The 24995-nt window shown below is 44.4% G+C and overlaps 1 protein-coding gene across 2 annotated transcripts; it reads right to left on the bottom strand.

Annotated features, from left to right (window-relative positions):
• Positions 1-7236: 7236 nt before the first annotated feature.
• On the bottom strand, positions 7237-23913 carry LOC126544475 (small integral membrane protein 14). 2 transcript variants are annotated; one of them, XM_050191811.3, is made up of 5 exons: positions 22811-22899; positions 15872-16013; positions 12846-12894; positions 8833-8969; positions 7237-7640 (listed from the first exon to the last, which is right to left on the bottom strand). In XM_050191811.3, the coding sequence occupies exons 2-5, from the start codon at positions 15941-15943 to the stop codon at positions 7602-7604; spliced, it is 297 nt and encodes a 98-aa protein (XP_050047768.1). In that variant the 5' UTR covers positions 15944-16013; positions 22811-22899; the 3' UTR covers positions 7237-7601. The 2 variants fall into 2 exon arrangements, with proteins under 2 accessions (XP_050047768.1, XP_050047775.1); XM_050191818.3 differs by lacking the exon at positions 22811-22899 and adding an exon at positions 23825-23913 and having other exon boundaries at positions 7511-7640.
• Between the last annotated feature and the right edge of the window lie 1082 nt (positions 23914-24995).

The following is a 24995-nucleotide window of genomic DNA, read 5'->3' as shown; positions in this document are numbered from 1 at the left end:
AGTCAGCAGACACATCTGCTCTCATAGTCTGCACTCTAACTCTGCTGCCACAGACTACTGCACTCGTTGAACTGACAAGCTATAACCTTGGCCAGGTGTCCCCCCATTACCGGACGAAACCTATTTGAGTGCATGGCTTGCATTACGTGCTGCGTCGTCTAAAGGCCGTTTTACATACTGCAGTTTGTCTGCGATTTGTCAGTCATTGCTGGCAGTGGTGGATAGCACGTCGGCAGATGCTCAAAGTTGTTTAAACGCATAAAACAAACCTATCATCGCTGCGGGATGCCACTGCTTCACGAAGCATTTTGCATCACAGAATCGTGCCATTTGAAACGGGCGTTACTGTGGCTTTGATAAACTCGTTCCCTTAGGTTCTTGGCATTCACTCGGCTTATGTCAGCACTGCATGAATGTGCCGGCAGAATACTGCAACCTTTCAATTATATACGATGCTCATTGCTGGATGCCAACATACAAGTGCCACTGATTATGCTGCAAGTTGGAAGACCAAGTTAACACACATGGTTTTATTTTTTCTTCACTTTTGTATTCCTGCATTGGTGTGTGATCGGCTGTTGCAGAGCTGGCATTAAGGGTTGACAATGGCTATAAGTAATTAATAGTCGAAAAAATTAATTTTGGATCATTCTTCAACTTCGTTACAGCGAGATTTTACTGCCCTTCATCATTTACATTTTTGTCAGCTAAATACGAGGGTTGATCCAGGAGTAAGGTTCCCATCAATTTTAGAAGCGGACAACGTTGTTTATTCTCATAGAAAATAACATCATTGGAAAAATGAAACTTTGCTCTATTTTTCTGCATAATCGCCATATTTTTCAACACATTTTTGTAGACTGTGCTCCAATTTCTGTATCCCAGTGTCGTAGAACTCTGCCGTCAACGCGTTGAGCAAGCGTTTCACCCCTTCTTTGACTTCGTCGTCTCTCTGGAAGCGTTGGCCACTCAAATGTTCCTTTAACTTGGGAAACAAGTGATAATCACTAGGAGCGAGGTCTGGACTGTACGGTGAGTGGGGCATGACAGTCCACCTAAAGCTTGTCAAAAGTTTCTGGGTTTGACTGGAGACATGAGGCCGCGCATTGTCGTGAAGCAGCGTTACACTGGCTGCCAGTCGTCCTCGCTGGCGGTTCTGGATAACTCGCCCGAGTTTTCTTAGTGTTGCACAATAACTGTCCGAGTTTATTGTTGTCTCACATTCCATGAAATCGATCAGCAGTATCCCCGTACGATCCCAAAAAACACCGGCCACGACTTTGCCAGCAGAAGGAGCTTGCTTGAACTTCTTTGCGACTGGTGACTCTGGGAGGTGCCACTGTTTGGATTTTTGTTTTGTTTCAGGAGTGAAATGAAACACCCACGTTTCATCTCCCGTAACAATGGAGTCCAACAATCCTTCCTTATTTTGACACTTTTGAAGAAACTGGCGAGCAAAGTCAAGGTGTTTCTCCTTGAGGTACGATGTCAATAGCTGTGGTATTCATCGAGCACAACACTTGTGATACCCCAATTTTTCAGTCAAAGCTCTTTCCACTGTACCGTAAGAACTCCCAGGAATCTGAGCAACAAGTTCATGGACGGTGATCCTCCTGTTTTGAAGCACTTCGCGTTGGGCCATCTCAATAACGCCTTTGAAACTGACGGTCTTTCACTCCGTTCTTCATTGTGGATTTCCTTCCGACTGGCACTAAAATGACATTGCACCACTTTCGGACGTGTTGGAGGCACACACACTTGTTGCCATACACCTCTGTCAACTGAGGATGATTATCCATGGGTGGAATACCTTTGGTGTGCAAAAAGCGAATTATGGAAAGAATCTCGCACTTGGCAGGATCAACAATGGGAACCTCCATATTGAAATGAGCGGTGCAGCGAAGCGCGGCCGGGGGGAAACGAGAGTTGGGGAACAGCCGTGCGCAGCAGTGCTGCCGGATTTCGCCTCACACCTTCCCGTGTGGCTGGAGCTCTTTGGGAACCTTGTTTTTGGATCAACCCTCGTAACTACAGGTCACCTGTGCTTGCAGATGAGTACCAATTCGGTTATCCCGTTCGTATATCAGTGCTCAGTACCAGTGTTGCGATGCCATGCTTACGTTCACTTATCTGATTACAGTCCAATCTCAATTTAACGAATCACGCGGGACGGCGGAAAGCCGTTCGTTATTTTGAAATATTGTTGTAATGGAAAACTTGCGGTTATAAGCCAGCGGACAAACCTAGGAATGAAAATGATGTGCCCTGGCAGTAGACGCGTGTGCAGACAAGCATACTCTCAAATAAAAATGCTTGACTCACTTCAAAGCTGCTTTATTTGAAGAAATCAGCAATTTTCTTCTGGCACGTGCAGCACCCACTACCAAGTAGGAATGCGCCTACATCTTCCACTTTGCGTTATACCTCATCGGGTACGTCATTGCACCGAGCGATGAAAGCGCGGACTCGAAAGTGAAACATCACTGTTTGACACAATCTCATCTTTTTTGTTCAGTGACCCACAGTCGTCTTCCTTTGGGTCGTCATCGTCACTGGAGATGTTGCAAACGCAGTATAAACAATCTCTTCGGTTGTCAGGTCCGCTGCCATTAGTGCTACGCTGTTGCTCTTCACGTAGTTGTCGAAGGAAGAGATGGCGGGCAGCAGTTCCGTAACCTTGGTCCACTGGTCTCCTGGGTTGTTGTCTGTAACCTCCAGCTCACCTTCAAGCTACATAGGTGCCTTGACAAGCCGTGCTTTTTGCCAGCAGTTGCTAATGGTGGACGCCTTCAAGTTCCACCAAGCTCCTGTGAGCATTTCCGCTGCCTGACGAATATTGATTGCAGTCAGCTGCTTTAGGCGGAGGTTGATAATCAAACGCTGCAGAAGGTGCCTACGAAATTCTGCTTTCACACTCTTTATAATGCCCAGGTCTAGGGGTTGTAGCAAAGACGTTGTTTGGCGGCAGAAACTCTAAGCGAACGTCCCTCAAGCGAACATTCACAATGGGAGCAGAGCAGTTATCGACAAGCAGTAGAATCCTTCGGTCATCCCTGCTCATTTGGACGTCTAGTTTGATGAGCCACTCGGAAAAGAGCTAGCTCTCTGGTCATTCAGGCTCGTTTCCTGGCGCGGTAGTTGTACGGTAACAACATGACGTTTTTCATGCAGCGAGGCTTGGCATACTTGCCTTTGACAAGCGGTTAAATTTTCTTCATGCCTGTTGCATTGCAGCAGAGCAGAACTATCACCCGAAGATGAGACTTCGCTCCTTTGCACTGCTGCCCTTTTAAGTGAATCGTCCCATCTGGCAGGAGCTCATAAAAACATGCGGTCTCATCCGCATTGAAAATGTCGTCTTCAGAGTAGGATTCAGCCACCTCTAGAAAACGATCATTACGCCAGGAATCCGCGCCTTTTCCGTCAGGAGCCTTTTCCTCGCCCGAGACTACCTGCCAAGTTATTCAGTTCCTTTGGTGGAAACGAAAAAATGAACCCGCATTTGCGTCGAACCCAGTTATTTCAAGTGCATCGGCGAATTCGCTGGCTTTTTTTTTTTTTTAGCATTGGGCCAGACGCGGGAACGTTTTGCAGTCTGGCATCTTTGAACCACGTGAGAACAGCTTGGTCCACATTTTGAGTTTCCCACTCGCAGCCGTTTCCTCATAGGAGCGAGTTGCGATTCCCACTGAAGCTTGACAATCTTGTCTTGGTCTTTCAAAATGGTCGTGACGGTCGATGGGGCAATGCCATGCTTTCTACACACGTCGATTTGCTTTTTTCCTGCGTCAATTTCCTGCAATTTGTCCTGCCGCAAAAACTGCTTTCGCTTCTTCATGGTGCCGTCGCTAGCTGCATTCATCGTTGGATCTCACGCAAACATCGCCAAACCTTTGTCATGAAGTTCTTGGTGAAGTTTGTGGTGAAGCAGTTGGCACTCGACATTGTGATGATGATAGCTACTGCACTTTCGTTTTCTGTTTCACGTGAGAGTTGTGGCGCTGTTACTTTTAGCCGAATTCGTAATACTGATGTTCCTCGGTTATAAAAGGGAGAAAACTATGTGCGTTATTGTGAAATATGCGCTGTATTGAAATTCGTAGTTCTGAAATATTTTTACATTGAAAATATATGCAATCTGGTGGGGATTTTTAAAATGTTAGTAAATTTGAGACATTCGGTAATGTGGGGTTCGTAGTAATGAAATTTGACTAGTATATCAGTACTGATAGCTGCTTAGTTTTTACAGAAAATCCTGCAAAGCAAATTTGCACTGACATCTGCATAAACTCGTATGTATAGACCACTATTTCATATAAAGCACCACATGCAGTGTTGAAGTTATGTGCACACCGCAATGCAGTGTACGCAAGTCCACCTATTCTGTAGCACACTAATGGGTGCTGGCAGATTGATACATTATCTGTTGTCAGGCTGTACTGTCTGCAGCTTAGGCTTTTCAGCAACGAAAGCATATGTATTTTTACAGTCAACCACAAAAGTTTATGGGACAAGTTCCTTGACAAATGCTAAATTCCGCTACATTATGGCATGTCAGTTCTAATTTAATGGATGACCGTTTAAGTTGCAAGGGCTGCTACACACTGAAAGTTTGAATACGAGGCTATGTATCCATGATTCACAGGAATTGCGACTTTCTCGCAAATCCTGTGTACTTGTAACCTACTGTATGTACTGACCCCCACGTTAAAAAATGCAGTCAACTCTATTGAATTTGACTAATCGAGGGCAGCATAGCCCTTCATGTGCAGTAGCTGTGCTTCAGTAATGTTTCTGCTTGAACGACTCTGACACTCCTGCGTTACATTGTGTGTGTTTCTAATTTTTACAGCGAAGCTGTATACCTCTACTGTCCAAGGAAATTGTCATGTCGTAAGCAAAACACTCCCCATACGTGGGCCGATCCCGGAGATAGTGCAATTAGTGCAATAGCGGCCTGACCCCTGGCGGAGGTGAAGCAGGCATTAAGCACTTCCTATACGTGGGCCGATCCTGAAGATAGTGGAATGCCAGGCTGACCCGCAGTGTAGGTGAAGCAGGCGTTAAGCACTTGCCTACGTGGGCCGATCCCAAAAATGGTGCAATGCCGGGCCGACCAGTGGCGGAGGTGCAGTTCACCATTAAGGGGACCACAAACACAGCTTCACTGGTCATCCTTCTTCACATAGTAGAAGGGCACTGAGATTTTTTCCCCTCTCCCACTCTTTCTCATGTGGGTGCATTTTTTTAAAAGATCTCTGTGTCTCCCCTTACCCCTCCCCCAGTGCAGAATAGCAAACTGGATATCTATCTCCCGGTTAACCTAGCTGCCTTTCTCACCTCTTTTATCTCTCCCTCTCCCAGTAATGTTTCTCGGAGATTCCTGCAGTATAACTTCTTCAGGCACCAATTCTGTACCTGCCATTGTTGCTTAGTGGCTATGGTGTTGGGCTGCTGAGCACGCGGTCGCGAGATCGAATCCCGGCCATGGCGGCCACGTTTCGGTGGGGGCGAAATGCGAAACCACCCGTGTACTTTGATTTAGGTGCACGTTAAAGAACCCCAGGTGGTCCAAATTTCCGGAGTCCCCCACTATGGCATGCCTCATCAGATCATAATTGTAAAACCCCGCAAATGAATTAACCAATTCTGTACATTGAAAATTTGCCTTCACAGTTTCTTGCATCTTCAGAATCATTAGAAGCATCCTGCAGCAGAACACTATAAGAATTCTAAATTGTCGAGCGAGTTTTACCGAGTTAACAGAATGTGGGCTCCACGTGCAAACTCTGTGCAGAAGCGGCAGATATGAGAAAATTAACCATTTCGTGCCTAGCATATTTGAAAAGCACCCACCGAGCCACTTGTAAAATATACCTGATGTATGTAGAACGTTGTCGGAAACAAATAAAGGTAATCTGCTCCACGGCAATGTACAGAAAGAGCAAATGCCCAGATTTGAACCACTTCCCAACTTTTCGCTAAAGTACTTTGCACGCATTTTACATTTGTGGCAAAGGTCCATTTAGAAGTGTCTTGATATATATGTGGCATGGCAAGCATTTTAATCAGCGATTTTGCTTGTGATGCACTGTCTTGGAATGCACAGTGCCTAAAGGGGAAGCCAGAGGTGCTGTGCACCTCTGGCTTCTTTTGAATGAATTGTGGGGTTTTACATGCCAAAACTACGATTTCATTACGAGCTTCTTTTGAGTGAATGCTAAAAGCATAGGGTTTCCTACAAACTAGACATCTCTGGCGCTGTTGCGATCGTTCATGCACCACGGGAATGTTGCATAGTACACGGATTTGTCTGATCCTCATGCTTGGGAATTCAGACGTTCTTGTGGATTCGTTTGTTACGCTTTGTCTGGGCGTAAATTGGCCTCAATTTCATAGCAATTCATACTTCCTTTATTCCAGTGAGTAATAAAGCTCGGCCAGCATGCATAATTGCTGTCAATTGCAGTGGTTCCGCTTGTCTACGCATCCATGGCATAATGGTTTTAATAGCGGGATTCTGTGCTAGAAGTTTCGTGTTTAAAATAATCTGATGGCAGGATTTGGATGATGAATTTATAATGCAATATTTTCTTAAAAATTGTCACTTTGAAAAGTTGAGAAGTTATTTAAAGCCAGAAGGACACAGTTTAGGCAAATCCAGGTGCTACCCACCATTCCTTTGCTGGCTGAGCTGTCCTGCTTCTAGCTCTTGACACTAGTGCCACAGTTCGCTCTAGTAATTGTATGAAACTCTGTGGCTCAAAGAAAGATTAGTCACCTATACACAGCTCAATAACTGTTGAGCAGCATTACTAAGTGCAGTCGGCACTTCAGGCAAGAAGCAGCACTGCAGTTAACTTGGCTGAATAGGTAGGAGTGGAGGCAGCCTGGCGATTATAAGACTTGTCATCTTTGGCTAAGGTGATGTCATTTCACCAAGGACCGGCAGTCGCATGTACAGAAGCAAATGGAAAAATTGGACGAAGGTGTCATCCAGCCACAATTTTTTTTATTTTGCAAATGATCCAAAACAAGCCTTTGTCTTCATACATATATCTAGGGCACAGGGCGAAAGAGCACATACCACTGTATAGTCAAGTCACTACAAAAGATAAACTAGTGCAACAAAACAACAAGTGAACAGCTCCCAAATTTAAGAAAGAAGAAGAAGGGGTGGAAAAAAAAATACCTACACCTTTACCAGCTGAAATAATGAAATAAATAAAAACCCCGTTAAAACAATCCCCAGGTAAATTCTACAAAAAAACAACACCTGCTGTGCGAGAGACGTGCAGTATATATACACGCGCGTGGCCTTGCAACAACAGTCTTGCACATGCAGTGTCTAATTGTGTGCGTACCATGGTCCATAGCTTTCCTGCATACATTTTTTTTTTCGCTGTCTGTGTCCCGCGGTGCATGCGTATTATGTACACGTTATGTACACATACTAGACAGGCATGGTGAGCGGCGGTGGTGGTTCCCCCAGAAAAAGAAGCCCAGAACAGTTAATGCAACAGCGTTCCTCTCCCCCGTGCCACCAGCTAAAGCTCTTCGGCTTGGTCATTTTCTGTTAGGGGCTGGGCTGGGCTCCTCCCTCAGAAGACTGAGCCACTGGGGGGGTCATTGCTTGGACCCTGCACAGATGATGAGCAATATTAAAAACAAAAGAACAATATCAATGGTGCAATACAGACCGACCGGCAAGCATTTTTCACTCTGCACCAGAAAAAGGCTCGTGTTTTCTCTTCGCCTAAAGTTAAAAGTAAGCTGCAAGTAATAGCATTCCCATCTAAGAAGAAACATGCTCAATCTGGTAGTTCTGCAACAATGAAGATGTGTTCAACCAGTAACATATTATGTGTGACTAAAAAGGATAGAACGGAACTACAAGTTTTATTCGAACAGCAACTCAATCTCAATACAGACTTAAGTGCTGTTTCTTTACAGCACTTAAGAACAGGACAAGGGAGACGACAGACATGAGCAATGACTAAGCAACCATACTGTTTATTCGTGTAATGAAAGGCTATGTATATGCGGTCGAAACCAAGTGCACGGGACCTTGACACATGACCATGAAGCGAGACAGTTATATTTCGCAATCGAGATATAACAACTCTTTCCTGAGCAGAGAAACAAGCAGCTCACTGACACATATGTTGCCATACTCATGGATAGCAAACGCTTCAAAAAATCTCACCGTATTCCTTGTTCAAACTTTTCAAGATTATACATTTGTCAAAGTTTGGAAGGCATTTAGACTTGTGAACGTGACTAGACTGGTGGCTACAATGCACACCTTTAAGCCAGTTTGCAAGTTCTCGTGATCTAATCATTAACACATTGGAAGCAAGCTCCAGCACTGGAAGTGAGCTCCACCTCAAACCACTTGTGGCTTCGTGTGGAACTTGTACTGACAGGTCCCGTTGGGTGTGAAACGGGGGTGCACTAACATGCTTAGTAAGAGCTACAATGCGCTAGTGTGTGGCAAAGCGGCGGTGCAGTGGTTATATTGAGCTTGATAGTAGTACATTGCATGCAGTCTATATTACCGGTGTGTTACCAACACAGTTGGGGATTCTGCATCTATGTCTCTCTTCGTATCATGCCTTCAAAAGAAAGTTAGTTGCATGCCAAACTTCCTTGTTTTTTTGTCCTTCGTTCTCGTTCTAATCTAACAAATGACAATCGCTGCCCATCATTCAGTGTTGGCCGAGGAACACTTATTCAGAAACTCTGTACATTGAAACTTGTCAAGGAAAAAAACTTTTTTTCTTGTGTGTTGTAGGCAGCACTCGTCCATAAAGCATTATCAACTGCACCCACCTGTCTGTCGGGCTTGCCGTTATCACGGTTGCGCAGTGAGTTTGGGCGCAAGTAGTAGAGCACCACGGCTAGCACCATCCACCCTACCATGACCAGAAAGAAGCCAGAGCCACCGGCAGCCTGCTGCATCGCTGGCACTGCAGGCAGAAAATCACACACATGCATTCTTACACCCTGCGTGATGTGGGGTTGCATTGATATTTTTTTACCTTGCCCAAATCTCCTTGCTCCTGTTTTTATAGCAGCCCACATCAAAATTGTAAAAAGAAGAGGAGGAAGATATTCCCTCGGGAAAATTGAACGCAAAATATGCCTGGTGAGGCACGGCAGAGCCACATTAATGTGCAATGTGAATGCCAAACTGTTTTTTATTCATGTTACCAGCATGACAAAAACAGGATGCAAAGAGGAGACAAACACTGAAAGCGCTAGTAACATTGTGCTCTCTTCTATCGCTCTGGTAATGTGAATCAAGAATTTGGCGACCAAAGCCCATTTAACAGCACTAGTGCCAAAATGCTTAGCCATAAATCTATGGGCATATAGCTTGAAACTGGTGCTAGTCTACAACCTTTTTGGAGTCCATAAGCGCAACATGTTCTCTAAAGTAATTAATACCAAGCATGTTATGCCCATTTTAATAAATAGAATAACTAAATAATTATGCTGCAATATTTGAAGTCGGCCAATGCAATGAAGTAAAAAAAAAAAAGACGTCTAACTCCTTATCTCTACTACAATGTTCTTTGAATACTTTAAAATTTAGTCAAAATGAAATCCTTCACTGAAACTGTCGACACAGCACGACATGCCCATTTCACTTCTTATGTTTGCTATATCCTGGATCTATGTAAGGACATCTTTAATGGGACACTAAAGTGAATTAACATTTTCGATACACCTTCCATATTACATCGCATAGGCCACTACTGTTAGCTGATCCCAAAGCTTGTTATCTACACAATGCACAAACAAAGGAGATGGCTGGTGATAGTCCGCACTTGAGCAAATAACATAAATATGTTCAGTGAAACCATCAGGTAGAATTTTTTACTGTCATTAATACGGGTGTGACGCTTCAAAAACTGAAAATAAGATGCAGCACCAGTACAATCTAACCTCCATGTAATGAACATGGACATAATGAAGTAAATCTAAAATGTTCCTCACCAATATCGGCGTGTGATGAATTGCCTATAACAAATATTGGCATGTAATGAAGTACTTTCTTGTCGAATGCAACTTTGTTATAACAATGTTTGACTGTACTCTCACATAGCATATTGTTCAGGAGTTCCACACAAAACTACTTGCACTGTCATCGGTGGTGCACTGGTGTAAACGTTAAGTGCCGCCACAAGTCTCCGTGTTGCAGACCACATAACAAGCCGCTGGACACAGAGACATCTGTGGAAGCCTGCTTCACCGCCAGCCAGCAAATTTCTAGGCAGTGCCTAGAAATTTACGAATGGCAGGACTACTTTATGCATGAATGCCTCCTTGTCAGCCTTCATAGTGAGTGGTGCGAGAGAGCTAAGCAGGTGTAACGTTGGAAAACAAGCAAGCTTGTGATTTGCTTTTTTTACATAGCAGCCAACATGGTACGCGCAGCTGCAGTAGCACTTAAACGTTACAAATACTGGCAGCACTTTACTCACTAGGTTGGTAAACTGTCACCTGCGACAAATACAAATGGCCTTTTCATTTCACACTCTTGCTTTTGGAAAAGCATGTCTTAAGATGCATGTAAAACCTTAACATAACTGCAGGGACTCTGTGTTTGCTTTTTTGGGAGCAAATGGGTGGACTATAATATCATCCAGAGACCCTTTGTATACCGTATCAAATTTTAGTGCTCACTGCTGATAAGGCAAGGTCTGTGTACATACCGTGGTTCATAGCTGTCCTGCATGCATGCGTGTTATACATACGTCAAGTGCACATGTTAGACATACTGTACCTTACACGCTAGTTAAGCACATAAAATTAAACTGAATTAAAGGTGCAGGGGAAGAGAGTGATAATTTTTTCTTTAGCAAAAAAAAGAAGGACAATAGAACTTTCTTTAGAACTTAATGCATTCAGTCAAAGGCAGGGGGAAGAGAGCGATTCATTTTAAAGGAAAAATTAAGACGACAGAACTTTCTTTAGAGTTTAATGCATTCAAATAAGCAGCCAGCATATAGGGACCCATAGTGATCAACTTAAACCGTTGTGGCTCTGATCTGTATATTCCTTAATTACTCAGTCCCACTTCCTGCGTTATGCACATGCCATGTTTCTTCATAGTTTAAAATACTGTGGCAAAGCTTTGTGCCACAACTTTGATGCCATAATACAATGCAAATTTCACACACTTTTGGTGAGTCACTGATTGATTTAGAATCCTCCTTCGCTCAAGAGATGTTTCAATGAAACTTGAAATTATAGCTTTGTGGCTTGTCAGTGCCCTCTGTAGTCCTCATCATGCGACACCTATCGTTAGTTGATCAGATTCAAGAATTGATGATGCCTGCAAACCAAAGCAGGGCTACTTTCTGTGTAAGAAGACACCTTTGTCAAAATTATGGCATCGGGCGTCGTAGTCGTGCTTGCCCGTATAGTCCGCCGAGGCTAAAGGCTAGCAGCTCCAAGAGACATGAAAGCTTTCCGTCTCTTGACATCTGCTTCTGGCCTGCATGTCTACTTATGGCCTGCATTTTTGCTCCTTAGTAGACTACCGATATGTTTTAGCAAAAATGTGTGCCGCAGAAGCTGGTGCGCAGCAGACTTAAGCCGCTTAAGGGATGGGTCTCGCAGAGAGAGGCGACCAGTAAGAGTGACCACTTCATTCACATGTGCATGATGCAGCTAGAGTCATCTGGACCCGCTGGACGGCTTGTTTCGCCCTTACGTTCATCGGGCTTCGAGGGTAGCACACTTTATTAAGCGGATGCGATACCTTCATGCTGTCAGGTGACTGCTGCTGCAACTAACCGGCTGTTGGTGTTGTGGCTTCACTGCACCTTACCCGCACTGGTGGTGTGCAATGCGCATTTTTCTTCTGGTGCGGCCGTGCCATTAAGGTGGGCTCACCAGCAGCTAGAATTGCTTTCTTTTTTGCCTTACCGGTGTCCTCCCCTTGTGATCACTACTGGATACCAATCGGTAATAAGAACAGCCTTGAAAGCGAAAAACGAGCATCCACCCGAATTGTAGCACAAAGCTACAAAGGAAAGCTACAAAGGAAAGCTATACGGGTTGCTCAGAAAGAAAGCCTCGCAGTTGAAGAAAAACTTATCCTGGTCTGGGACTCGAACATGAGACCAACGCCCATCTGGGTGGTCGCTCTACTATCCGTGCTAACCAGGGCACTAGCCAATCGCAGAGCGAGGGCAAATTAATTGGCAACTCGAGACAGCGGGATACAGAATATGGCAAATCAGTTCTGCCAAAGCCCGCAAATTGGAGGAAAGTACATGAAAGGGAAAAATTGGCATCCACCCGAATTGTAGCACAAAGCTACAAAGGGAACCCATATGGGTTTCTCTATGCACTTTACTGCACCTTTTATATGTACTTTCCTCCACCTTCTGCAGAGCTGATTTGCCATATTCAGTGTCCCAGTGTCTCAAGTTGCCGGTTAATTCGCCCTCACTCTGCGATCGGTAGCCTCCTGGTTAGCTCAGATGGTATAGCGACCTCCCCGGAAAGGCGTTGGTCCCAGGTTCGAGTCCCGGACCAGGACGAATTTTTTTGGAACTGCAAGGCTTTCTTTTTGAGAAACCCATACGGATTTCCTTCGTGGCTTCATGCTACAATTCGGGTAGATGCCAATTTTTCACTTTCATGTACTTTTATCCACCTTGCGGGCGTCCGCAGAACTGATTTGCCAAGAACAGCCTTGAAAGGCAATTCTGTGCCTGAGCTGTTTTCGAGGTCGTGGGATCAAATCCCAGCCGCAGCGGAAGCGCCCCCTTTAAAGAAAAATATGCCTTGCGAAAAGAGATGAATTAAAGACCAAGGCCACTTACTCTCTTGGAAACATTCAGAGTCCGTGCAGGCGGACTGAGAGCTTCGCAGCTGCAAAGCATGGAAATAAGGGTAAGTCGCAACAAGGACACTTATTGAATTGTGCAATGTCAGAAGGGCAAGAATTAAGGTGACACAAGGTATCGGAACAGACACACTTTGTGTCATCTGCATCTCAATCATTGCACTGCTTAGCACTTAATTCTACAAGTCTGCAAAGTATAGCTTTGTTTTGCAGGAGCAAGTCCATTAATGGTGCTCACAATTTGGTCTTAAGCACAGTAGGCTTACTACAGAGCAGAGCACTGCCATTAGGTAAAAAGCACTGTTTTTCATTTTTAATAGTTAAATTATCTCTAACCGTGCAACAACTAGATGTACACCAAGTGCAGTTCAGGCTTGTCATGACATAATGTGGTTAAAAGAGAGAAATTCTGGCCTGTGCAGAATAAAGCAGTGGGCATGAAAATAGCACATTTGGTTGAAAGACTAGTTTCCATTTGTACATGGAAAAAAACAAAGAGAAGGCTGCGTTGAAGGAAAGAAAAAATGTGGGGTAAAAAAAAAACCTGTTCTCATAAACATATTAACATATAGCCATAATTAATTTTATAGCCATCGTAGTACCTTTACAACATGGTGCTACTCGGTATAGTACTAGGAAAGGTTCATCAGATACCACTTATAGATGTATTTTAGACTATTCAGCCTTGTGCTAGCTAACACTAAATCTCATACAAGCAAAGGTACAATGAAACTAAGCAATTTACAAGCTTCAACAATGGAATTTTAACAAATTAAAATATGCACAGAATGATGCATCAGTTCTTGTGACACCTTGGTTTATCGGTGTAGTTGTAAGCGACAATTTTCGATCAGGGTGTATTTATTGAAGAGACTGCAAAACAATGCCACCATTTGCCCTTGAGCAAAGTATAGTTCACTCAAAACAATCTTTATCACTGCACAGCATGGTCCTTTGATAAGCGCAATAATTTCCTCAAGCACACAACTTGGGAAGTCCCTTGATGTGCTGCTTCTGCACATATTTCGTTGATCAAGGACCAGATGGAAAATATAACCAGGTCATTTTGCTTCAGGACATCATAAAATTAAGTTGCAGCATGCCAAGTAGTGAAGATATAGACGTCTGTCAATGATGAAAAAGTGAAGGAATCCTACAGAGAATGACTGCATACAGATAAATGCCAGTTAGAAAAGGCTGTGGTGTGGTTCATATGCTAAGCCATAAGGGAGCTTGAAAAACTGACAGTAGTTTGACAAATGTACGTGGCTTTGACGGGCATTACATCAGGCACAACAGAGAAGTTGAAGAATTAAAGAGTTGCTGCTAGTAAGGCATTACAGCTGCTTCACTGTCTGTAATGAGGCAATGTAGTGTGTACAGAAAACCTGCCCTAATTATCACACTCTTGGCGTGCTCCGTCACCTTCAAATGTTCCTGTACGGAATGAGACTGTAAAAAGAAGGGAAATAAACACCGCCCAAGCACCCCGTACAGATGGCAAACCAGCGAAGCTGACATGTGTGGCCCCGGTGTTTATGCTAACGACTACATTGTCGCTGCTCTGCCTCGCGGGTACGAAACTCCAGTCCTCGGCCTGATGTCGCTGCTGGCGATCTCGCTCTGCCACGGCATCGGCGGTGTAACGTTGCCACTTTAGCCCCGCTTCACAAACTAGCTCGGCCGCACGATCCGCCGGATCGGCACGACCACTTGCGCACCGCATTGCGGGCCCGATCTTCTGCTGAGGCGTTGACGCGACGCCGACGAGATCTCTCCCATTCCTGCTCTCGGCGCTGTTGTTTGTAGGTCAGCTGCTCCTTGGGAGAACAAACGACTGCTGCGGCAACACCCTCTATCGGTGTTCGCTGTGCGCGGGCTCTGCTGCGAGAGAGAAACGACGTCCCTATCGGCGTAGCCTATGGCGCGTCACAGCTTCTGCCGAAGGGTTTCTGTGGTCGGACTGCGAGCATTTCTAAATTCTTGGGCGCCAACTGCGCAAACGCGCTAGTGCCACTGCATGCGCGTTCATCGTCGTCTTCCACAGATGGCCCCGTTGTGCAAAAACTATCATCAGGAATGGCTTGAGCGTTGTCGTCTTCCACAGCTGGCTCCGTTGCCGCTATAATTCCAACGCAGAATTTCACTTCTCTTCTGTAGTCGTAATGGGGAGGTTGCGGGGGGTATGAACTTACGGGGGTTTCTGTGGTTGGACCGCAAGCGTTTCGCCTAGGCATTACATCGCTGTAAAAAAAAAAGATAAAAAAAAAAAAAGAAAGGAGGCGGCTGTTTTGCTTGACGGGCAAAGCACAGAAAGCAATAGCAAGGTTTAGGGTTAGAATTACGCTCAATCTCTTAGGATGGTATTCTGACAATACGCGAGGCCATCTTGGCGCGACTCAGCATGTGAGGCCAACTGCTGCTGTGCAGCATATACAGCACCTTGGCAGCTACCAGGCACCACAAAACGCTGGTGGGATAAGGAACACCATCGATGGCATTGCAGGCATCACACTTTGATGGTGCATGAAACGAAAACAACAATAATCCATCAGCGTTTGTCAGCGCCCAATGGAGAGGGTAGATGGTTTTTGCTTTACGTTTGCTGTCCATTCCACTCAAACCAGCGTACACACCATGGTGTGGTATGCACACAGCTGGTCAGCAGGAATACCTAGCGCGTGTGTGCGAGCAACTCACACCAGGAGCTGAAGGCAACACACTGCCCCATCTTTTCTGCAGAGCTGCTTGAGTGAAGCGTGACGGTGCGTTCGCTTGGCTAGGTCATTCTTGCAGCCCAATGTATTGTGCACATCACTTGTGTCTGTGGAGACCTTCCAATGTATGTGGGCCACGCATGTATTGTCGATGCTGTGAGACAGCACGGCTACGACGACTGTGGCAATGCACCTTGAGCGTCCATATAGTTGGCATTGCAATAAAACAGAGAAAGCCTGCAGATTTACGTCAACACTTTCACATCGTGCAAGGTGCGTCACTCACCAACGAGATGAGTCGCTGCATGGCATTCTCATGGCTGAAGATGCACTCGCACGGATCGAATCCGTCATCCATGCTTGCAGATACCTTGGTGGTACTTGCGTCAAGTAGGGACTCTGGTTTGGTGCGATCTGCAACCTGCTACCTGAAACAGGGAGAAAAAAGACTATTTGTGAGGAACAGAACTTTATATTGCCACCTAATCTGGGGCCAGTATTGTTAAATTTATGCATTTTCACAAACACACAGGAGATCTAAGCAAGCACTACACAGACACGCACGGAACATCATATATGTTGCATCTAAGTGCAGTACTTGTTGTATCCACATTTATATGTGTGACACAAAGCTAACATGATAAATTTACAGTAAGCAGAATACTGCCAATCACTTAAAGCGTAAACAAACAGCTGTTTAATAAATATTCCGCTTGCGTTATGTTCGTCCAAAGGAGTTCTCATGAGGACTTTTCACCAGAACAGCATCCAATACCTTACTACTGCAAATGCAATCTGACAGGCGAGTTACTCATACTTACACTGCTGCCTGAATAGCACATACAGTGATCTATTCAAATAAAGTCCAGTTGAAATAGTGTCTAGAGTGGAATCAATGCTTCACTACAACATATATGCCCGCATGAACACAAGCCACAACACAACATTCTAATTGAAGCCAAGCTTCAAAAGGGCATCACTTATAAAAACAGTGGCAGACTCTTGCAGATGATTTTAACACACAAAGCACCCTTGGTGAGAATGTGATATCTACTTAAAAAAATAATTGTACACTACTTAGTAGCACCGGTCCTTTGCAGCACATCTGCTCAAAGCGGTCAGCAGTTCCCTCATCCGACACAATGCTGTCAAAATAAAACCAAAGCTAAAACACTGTCAAGTTAGCCTACCCTTTACTGTTTCATTGCCGCAGTCATTTATGTCAGCAAAGGACACCAACACAAAACCTCAGCGAGCGGCAAGAGCGAAGTTGCGATTTCGTTATCACGAGGCACGTAACCCTAGCCTTTGCAGCCAGTCACATGCAACAAGTGGCACTACAGACTCTCTCTTGATCTTATCTGCCTTTCTCAGAGCATGTGTCCATCTTTGCTAACAGCCAGCACAAGCTGCTTGCCCAGAATAGATAACATGTATCTAATTTGACTAATTCATCTCAGACTCCTAACGTGCCTAATTGTTCAGCCAAGACGAACTGCTGCTTCAAGCTGTGTTACACTGAACTAAGAGAAGTTTGTCTGGAGTGTGGCACACCATAAACGTTTAAAACAGTGCTATAGAGTAATATAGAGTGCACAGTGAGATATGTTCATGTCTGGGTAGCAAAATCCAGATAGTCTGGATAGGCTAGTCACAGAGAAACTTGTGTATAACTTCATACTGTGCTGAAGTTGCTGGTAAATCAAATCTTTTGTGTGCTGCTTGTGATGTGTTTAGCTGGTATATTACTTTGAATTTCAAGGGTGACTAAAAAGTAGATGCACTCTTGATGAGGAATCCATGCTATTCATCCTTCAAGAAAAGGATTAGCAGAAGAAGGTCTGTATTTGACATCCAACTTTTCAATGAAGTTTGTCTATCTGTAATAAGCAAAATCCTTAAAACAGAAATTGGTTGTATACATTTGCTCACCTTTTCGGCAACTGGAACTTGTATTTTTCGATTAAATACAGTAAAAAAAATTGGAGGACGCTTAAGCTTTGCCTTTAAGAGTGGAACACGATAGCATTCAAAGATTCCTGTCTACTTCCCAGGAAACGCTGGTGGCGAATGCTATGCACGAAGGAGAGTTTTCTGGCAGAAGCGTGGCATCTTGCATTAGACAATCTTCTTATTGTTTCACGCTTAATATTTCAGTCTGAGAAGATTTAACATAAAAGGCATATGCTGTCGGTGTTTTGTTTCATGACGTTTGTTTGTGGGCAATCACTCAAAATTCTGAGGAATAACTTTGTAAAGAATGTAAGACAAGGTGTGAGATACTTTATATTCAATATTCTAGGGACTATAGCTGACATGTTCAAACCTGCACAGCCATGACAGCAGCAGCAGCGGCCTCTGATTAAAAGCCAAAAAAATTTTACAATACACCTGGAGTGCAGATAATCTCACTCACCCCTGTACCTGAAGACCCATTATGTAATCAACCCTAAACGGTGGTCTTTAAGGTAATAAAGTGAAGTGAAGTGAAGCAACAAAATTTTGGACTGTGCAGAAAGCCTGGTTTCAGATAATGTAGGTACACAGCCTTGAAGGGGCAGCGCGAAAAAACGAAGACAGAAGGCAGGAACACACAGGACAGCGCTGACCTGTGTGTTCCTGCCTTCTGTCTTCGTTTTTTCGCGCTGCCCCTTCAAGATGTTCAACCAGTACCAACTCGCCCAAATGTCGATCCTTCTGCAGGTACACAGCCATTTCTGCACAAAATTATTGTTTGAAATAAGAGTGGCTGCATCAGAAAAAGCTTACAGAAATGGACATTTTTCATACCGATACTGGAAAAAACACTGCCATTACTTCTCACCAGAAATGTAGCAGAAGTTGGAACATTAAGAACCAGCACGACTCCCCGATATGACATCCGCGATTGGGTGGCCCCCACGACACATTGAAAATCTTGGACGCCAAGGTCAGCAATTTGCACCATGTCCACTAACCACCACGTGCATGCGCCGTTTGCTTAGGTGCTACTTAAAGGCCACTCATAAAAAAATAGGACCATTACCAGCCCTGCTGCTTTGCCAAGATTTCTTTGATAGCATATATGTCTCATTTCTAAACAATTTAGCAAAAGTAAAGTTTTGTGGCAGTTGGCCTTATACCCAAGCTCTTTCCTGGAACATAGCATAAAATCTCCCCATTTCCTATTTTCTTTTGTCAATTGCATGTGACGTTCGTATTAAATGAATATATATTACTTCCCTGGTAAATGGAAACATACTGTCACATGGTCAAACAGCAAAATGAAGAGTTTTTATAACATTGTGATAATCTGGTGGTGGCGTGCGTGATTTCAAATGGAGTTATTACATCAGCAGATAATTTTTCTCAAAAGTAAATAAAAGTATGCAATAATATTCTCGACCCTCATTAGAGTGATACAAACAAACCAGAAAAGGACATGCACGAATGTCCAAAGGCAGCAGCTATCAGTGAAACTTGCTGATGTGCATGACTCGTCACTGCAGAGCAATGCAAAGAATGCACGAGTAGGCTTTGCCCTAGGCAATATTGGTGCAAACTGGAAAAATGGGTGCAGCTCAGGCTGGGAGGTTAATTGCTCATGCTTAAAAGCTGCTCTTTTCAAGAAAGCTGAAAGCATTAAAGAAAAAAAAAACCATCATGCACACTGGCTAGGCTATTGTATTATGCTTTTTCACTTGGCAAGCTCTAGTTTTATGCATGATTCACTCATTCAGAACAAAAGGTTAGCTCAGGCCATTCAGAGCAAAATGTCTCACGTTTGTCAAGTAATGCTCTTGTAAATAACGCCGAGTACTTGCTTTTTTTATACACTTTACAGTTCTGCAGTAAGAAAACATACACTTGAGCAATCGTAATAGACATGCTTCCAGACACTTCTTATGGCATCCAGCACTGCTGGACTTGAGATCTCATTACAATTTTTTTTTAAATCTCGCTTGGGTTGAGTTGCCTACATCTTATTTCAGTTACTGTGTTTCAGTTTAAAGAAAGAAAAATATACCCTGAGCAATTAATGATCAACAAGCAGCATGGAAACCAGTTTACCATCACGATAGGGCCGATAAGCTCAAGTTAGACTTCAGCCAGCCAGAGTTATACTTGCATAGTGTGTGCTAAATGCTCTTATATGATTCACATAATGCTGAAGCACAGGCTGCAACCATGACACTAAAGATAAAATACCACCACCTATGTTCTAGGATTACACTCTTACCTCACTTTCTTGCACTTAAAATAAAAGTGCATCTTCTTTTCTTCGTGTTTAACAAATTAATATTTTCACTACTTGCCATTATCAGCACTGTCTTTCCGAAACTAATCTGTGTTGCTTTCTTACCAAGATAGCTCTAGTCTTGTCACTACACGGCTAAACCACTACCGGTCTTCAGTCTTGAACTGAATGTCCACAACTGCAATGGTTCCTCAAATGCAGTCATTCTGGACTGACTCTTTCCTTGCTGCTTCTCACATCTCAGCATAGTCATTCCTGGCGCCTGGATGCTACTGATTCAATGGAACCACTTCAGTTTGCACAGGAAGGTTGAAATGTACAGGTTGAGCATACTAGGAATCCGTTCTAGTATGTTCTCTTGAGACCAGCTAATTGAATAATTTGAATAATTGAATGCGCTTTCTTCTACCATGGAAAACAAGAGCTGTTTGTTCACTTGTGATTTGAACATATTATTTTAGCAATGAAATGAAGGAAGCATGGTTAAAAATATAATTATGGGGTTTTACATGCCAAAACCACTTTCTGATTATGAGGCACGCCGTAGTGGAGGACTCCAGAAATTTTGACCACCTGGGGTTAACGTGCACCCAAATCTAAGTACACGGGTGTTTTCGCATTTCGTCCCCATCGAAATGCGGCCGCCCTGGCCAGAAAAAAAAGGAAGCATGGTATTGTGCAAACTTATTGCACAGCTGGACAGATAGCATCCCTGATATAATCGAGCATGCAACAAACAAAAGAAACACCCCGTTCGCACATTATGCTTCACTGCAATACCATCATCGTGCTACCAGCAGCATTAACAGCAGGAGCATTCTGATCAGTAAAAATCCTGCTATGCAAACATTCTCAAAATTTCCTTTTAACTCGCGTATGTTTAAAAAAAGTAATGGAAGCACAACAAGGCACAATGATTGTTTCTACTAGGCACAAGGCCAGGCTTAACGAAAGCTTATGAATTCAAAATGGCCACTTCTGGTTGACGTCAAATTATATGACCAATGAAATGGTCACAAGTAAAGAAACAGAAGACGTGGCACCCACACATTCTGATTACAGAAAAGGGGCAACAGCAGGCATTGCCTATACCTCATTGACGCAGCTGTCTGATGATGAAGTGTTCACTTGGGATGCTGACCTTTCTGCAGAACAGTCTTAAGGGCAAGTAGAGTGTGCTCATGAGTGCCTGCTGTATCAGCTGAATATGGATAGCACTATGCAAATCAGACGCACTCATATGCTCAAGTGTTGAGCCTGTGTATGGCGTCAAGGGTACAAAAGGCACTGCTGTCAATCATGTACCAAAGCAGAAAAAGTATGCATGCAGCCAGAGGAAAGGTCACATGGGTCTGTGTGTAAGCACTTGGATTACTCAAGACTGCATGCAGTAAGGCACATCGCAGGATGCGGAGACAGGATGCTTAGCTCCATCTACACAGCAACTGTTCTGTAGGCGGTTGCAACAATACATATCTTGGAAAACTAACGTCTGCACTTGTTGCCACACAAGGGAGCAGCCACTTGATATAAACTATGCTGCACCACATGTGCAATGGAAACGAAAATGTTCTTTTGTGCAAGAAACACATTTTTTTAAATTTTGAGAGGCTGCAGGGTTTTTGCACGAGTCAAGCTTACGGCTACAAGCCAACACCGCAACACAAGTTCCCAGAATATGCAGCCACTGTTCACCTATAGAAAAACTATTATTCAGTGCTCATTCACTACTATTAAACTTGATTGGGTCTGGTTAAGCACTGGTGTGAATAGCCTTTGATGAAACTGTTTTCTAATACTTTTTAGCTCCCCAGTCAAGGCTGCAGGCTTATGTGCGAAAATTTATAGTACAGTAAAACCTCAATATGAGGAATATAGATATAATGACTTATATAGGATATAATAAAGTAATTATATACTGGTTTCTTTTCTGCAGATATCAGTAACAAATATAGGCTTACAATGATTGTCAAATATAGCAAGGGCATTTTCGTGTAGGATGCAATTTCATTATACAAGCTTTAAATGTACAGCCATTCTTCCACACTTATCTTTTTATTGGGGGGGAGGGGGAGGCGGGAATACACATGTGGTATTTTAAGTGTGAAATAAATACCTCAAGAGCCGCACAGAATACCACACTGCCACTTCACAACTTCACAGAATATACTTTCTGCAGCATAACAGAAGCTCATTAACTGAATTGAATTCTGGGGTTTTAGGTGCCACAACCACGATTTGATTATGAGGCACGCCGTAGTCGGGGACTCGGGATTAATTTTGATCACCTGGGGATCTTTAACGTGCCCCCAATGCCTGAGACACGGGCATTTTTGCATTTCGCCCCAATCGAAATGCGGCCGGGATTCGATCCCGCTACCCCATGCTTGGCAACGCAACACCATAGCCGCTAAGCTACCACAAGCTCATTAACTGAAGGTGGACTACTCACTAGGCGCAATATGTTTAATGACAGCAAAAACTGACCGCTGGTGAATATTAATAGCGCAATAATCATAGAACCTATTTAGCAATTCATCACACTACTAAGGAAACAGTCTACAGCTAAGCAAACACAACATATAGGGAGCAACAAAGTATTAGCGTTACAGCAAAATTTCATGAAAATAAATTTGTGCCGTTATTTATCTACCAGTAGGCACATCTGCAGAAACTCCTACTTTCGTTTAAGGGTTAAAAAATGAATGGAGAGGCGAATAGTAACGTGCAACAAAGTGATATCAATATCACAGTGATCGATCAACCGAAACTGAAAACAAGCGCCGCTCGTGTAACAAGCGCAAAAGCCAGTAGCGAATTTTACTTCAAAACAGCCGAGCATATGCTTACGGGAGCGCGAATGCTGCGTTTTGCAAAGCGAGCAGAAGGTCGCGACATTCCGCCTGTTCGCGGTGCTCGGTGCTGAAGGCACCGACCGCTTCGATCGGGGGAATTGCAGTTCACGAACCGCGGCGAATATCCACTTACTTCGGGAGCCGTTCCGTGCGGACCTTTAGTCGAGCTTGTTTGCCGCTTTCAGACGAATAGAAGATCCACCTCGGAATGCGCGCGTACGCCGTTGCTAAGCTGACGTAGCGCTCAGAGCCTCAAACACCTGTCGGCTTGTGCACTCAGCTGCTTTGAGACGACGGCACGTTCTTTTTTTCTTCTACTGCTTTTCTCTCCACAACCGCGCGTGCTTCCTACATTACTTTTTCGTTGTATGTTTATTTTCCCCCTTCGTACAGCTACCGCTCGCACTGCCATTCGTTCCCGGGGTTGTCTACGTCCGTACTGCGCCTACGGAGCACTGAACACTAAAGGCCCCATGCTGTAGACATGAACGTAGCAGGCACACGCATACAAAATCCAAGTCAAGAACCGCAAAAAAAGAAAAGAAGAAGCTGCTGCAAAGCAGAGCGAGGTAAAATATTATGCGTCCTCGCGCATTAGTAAGTTTATCTCGTCTCAACATCAGCATGGAACTTTACAGGAGATTACGTCGAGTGACACGGGAAGCGGTGTCGTGTCACTGCGTCTTGTCACCGCGAAATCGCGAGACCACAACCAGTTTCCACGCGAAGAACTTGCATTAACGAACAACCAGGATCCTAAACCGTATGACCACCCGTACTGCATCGTAGGACATCAAACCGTCGAAACTGGTTGCAATCACGCGCTCGCCCAACTGTGACGGTCTTTCTGGTTTCGCAAGGAGTCTCGGGTCGTCCCGACACGGAACAGCCAGCCGTCGCGACCAAGAAGGCCCCGATAGTCATACAAACATGGATCGTGCCCTCCATTGGTCGTTAAATCGACGGCCTTGACAATATGCGTTCGCGTGGGCGTAATCAGTAGGACTCGCGCGCTTCCCAAGTCCCCCGAGAGAACCAAGACATGTCGGGCGAACCAGTGGGCCGAAAACTGGGTCATCACAGCGGGGGAATACACGGCAAAGGTTTAGAAAAGCGAACACGCAGATCAGCAAGCAAGAGTACGTACCGGTAGCAACAGCTTGCGGCGGGTGGTTATTGAAGTAATGTTTATAAACACATGCTGGACGACAGACGGGCGGTATCACCCACTCATTTTAACACACGTCAGCTGAGAACACTGCAACGGAAACGTCGTGGATCGGAGAGTGAGAGAACTGACCGAGCGTAGCTGTTTTCCGGCGAAACTTCCTTCACGCCTCACGCAGATGGCAGCACACGTACAGTGGCATTGACAGCGGCTTTGGATAGATCTACGATTTTGACTGTGAGTTGACCTCGCTTGGCTCCGTACGTTTTCTTCCACTATGCGTAGCGGGAGCTTCAAATACAGTATAGACTGTATCATGGACCGTATAGACGAATCTAAATCGTATCTATTGGCAAACTCCACAAATCGCACCGGGGCGCACTGATGTGCCGTTTCATCCAATCATAATGGACCATGGAGCCTAGATGTGATTTGTTGAATTCGCCATGAAATAAACCACCGCTTGAATGATTAATTGGAAGTCCGTGTCCTCTCTTAGTTGTTTCTATACCTCTCTCTCTCTCTCTCTTTGTTTTTTTTTTTAACAGCGAAACTGTTAAAGGAGTACTGACACAAAAATTTTCGATCTTGTTTTTTCTGCTGCAGTAAGTAGCTAATGAACCAATAATCACGGCACGAGACATCATTTGCTTCAGAGCGCGACAGGTAATTATTTGGAGTTTTGTTTGTAGCGACCAGTCCAAGTTTCGGTTTCAACGAGCAACGAGATGAGCAAAAAAAGGAATGTAGACTAGAGTGTACTAGACTAACATATTCTAGTACACTCTAAAGTAGACCCAGCTGGAAACGTGATCGCCCAAAACTGTGACGTGCGCACACCGGCGTGCTCGCCGGCACGCGAGCTTCGTGTTGCTAGTTGGTCTGCAACGCCTGCACGTGCTTTGCGATGTCCTCGCCATCATCGTTGTCCTCGTTTTCGCCCTCCAGCGGGGACTATTTCCTGCAGGCGGGAGTCGCCGCCGTATTAGACGTGGTCAACCACTTTTGATCGGGTCCACTGCAAAGCAGCGACTCGGAAAGTGCGGCCAGCGACAGCTATCAATACGCATACGCACCGTTCCAAGCAGTACGAACCATTCGTCGAAGGCGCTTTGGGAATGAAGCATATCTCGGAGCAGGCCACAAGGCC

The sequence above is a fragment of the Dermacentor andersoni genome, chromosome 3 (assembly GCF_023375885.2).
Source record: "Dermacentor andersoni chromosome 3, qqDerAnde1_hic_scaffold, whole genome shotgun sequence".
NCBI classification, from domain to species: Eukaryota; Metazoa; Arthropoda; class Arachnida; order Ixodida; family Ixodidae; genus Dermacentor; species Dermacentor andersoni.
Note: the sequence above shows the minus strand (reverse complement) of the source record. Positions and strands in the feature narration are given on the sequence as shown.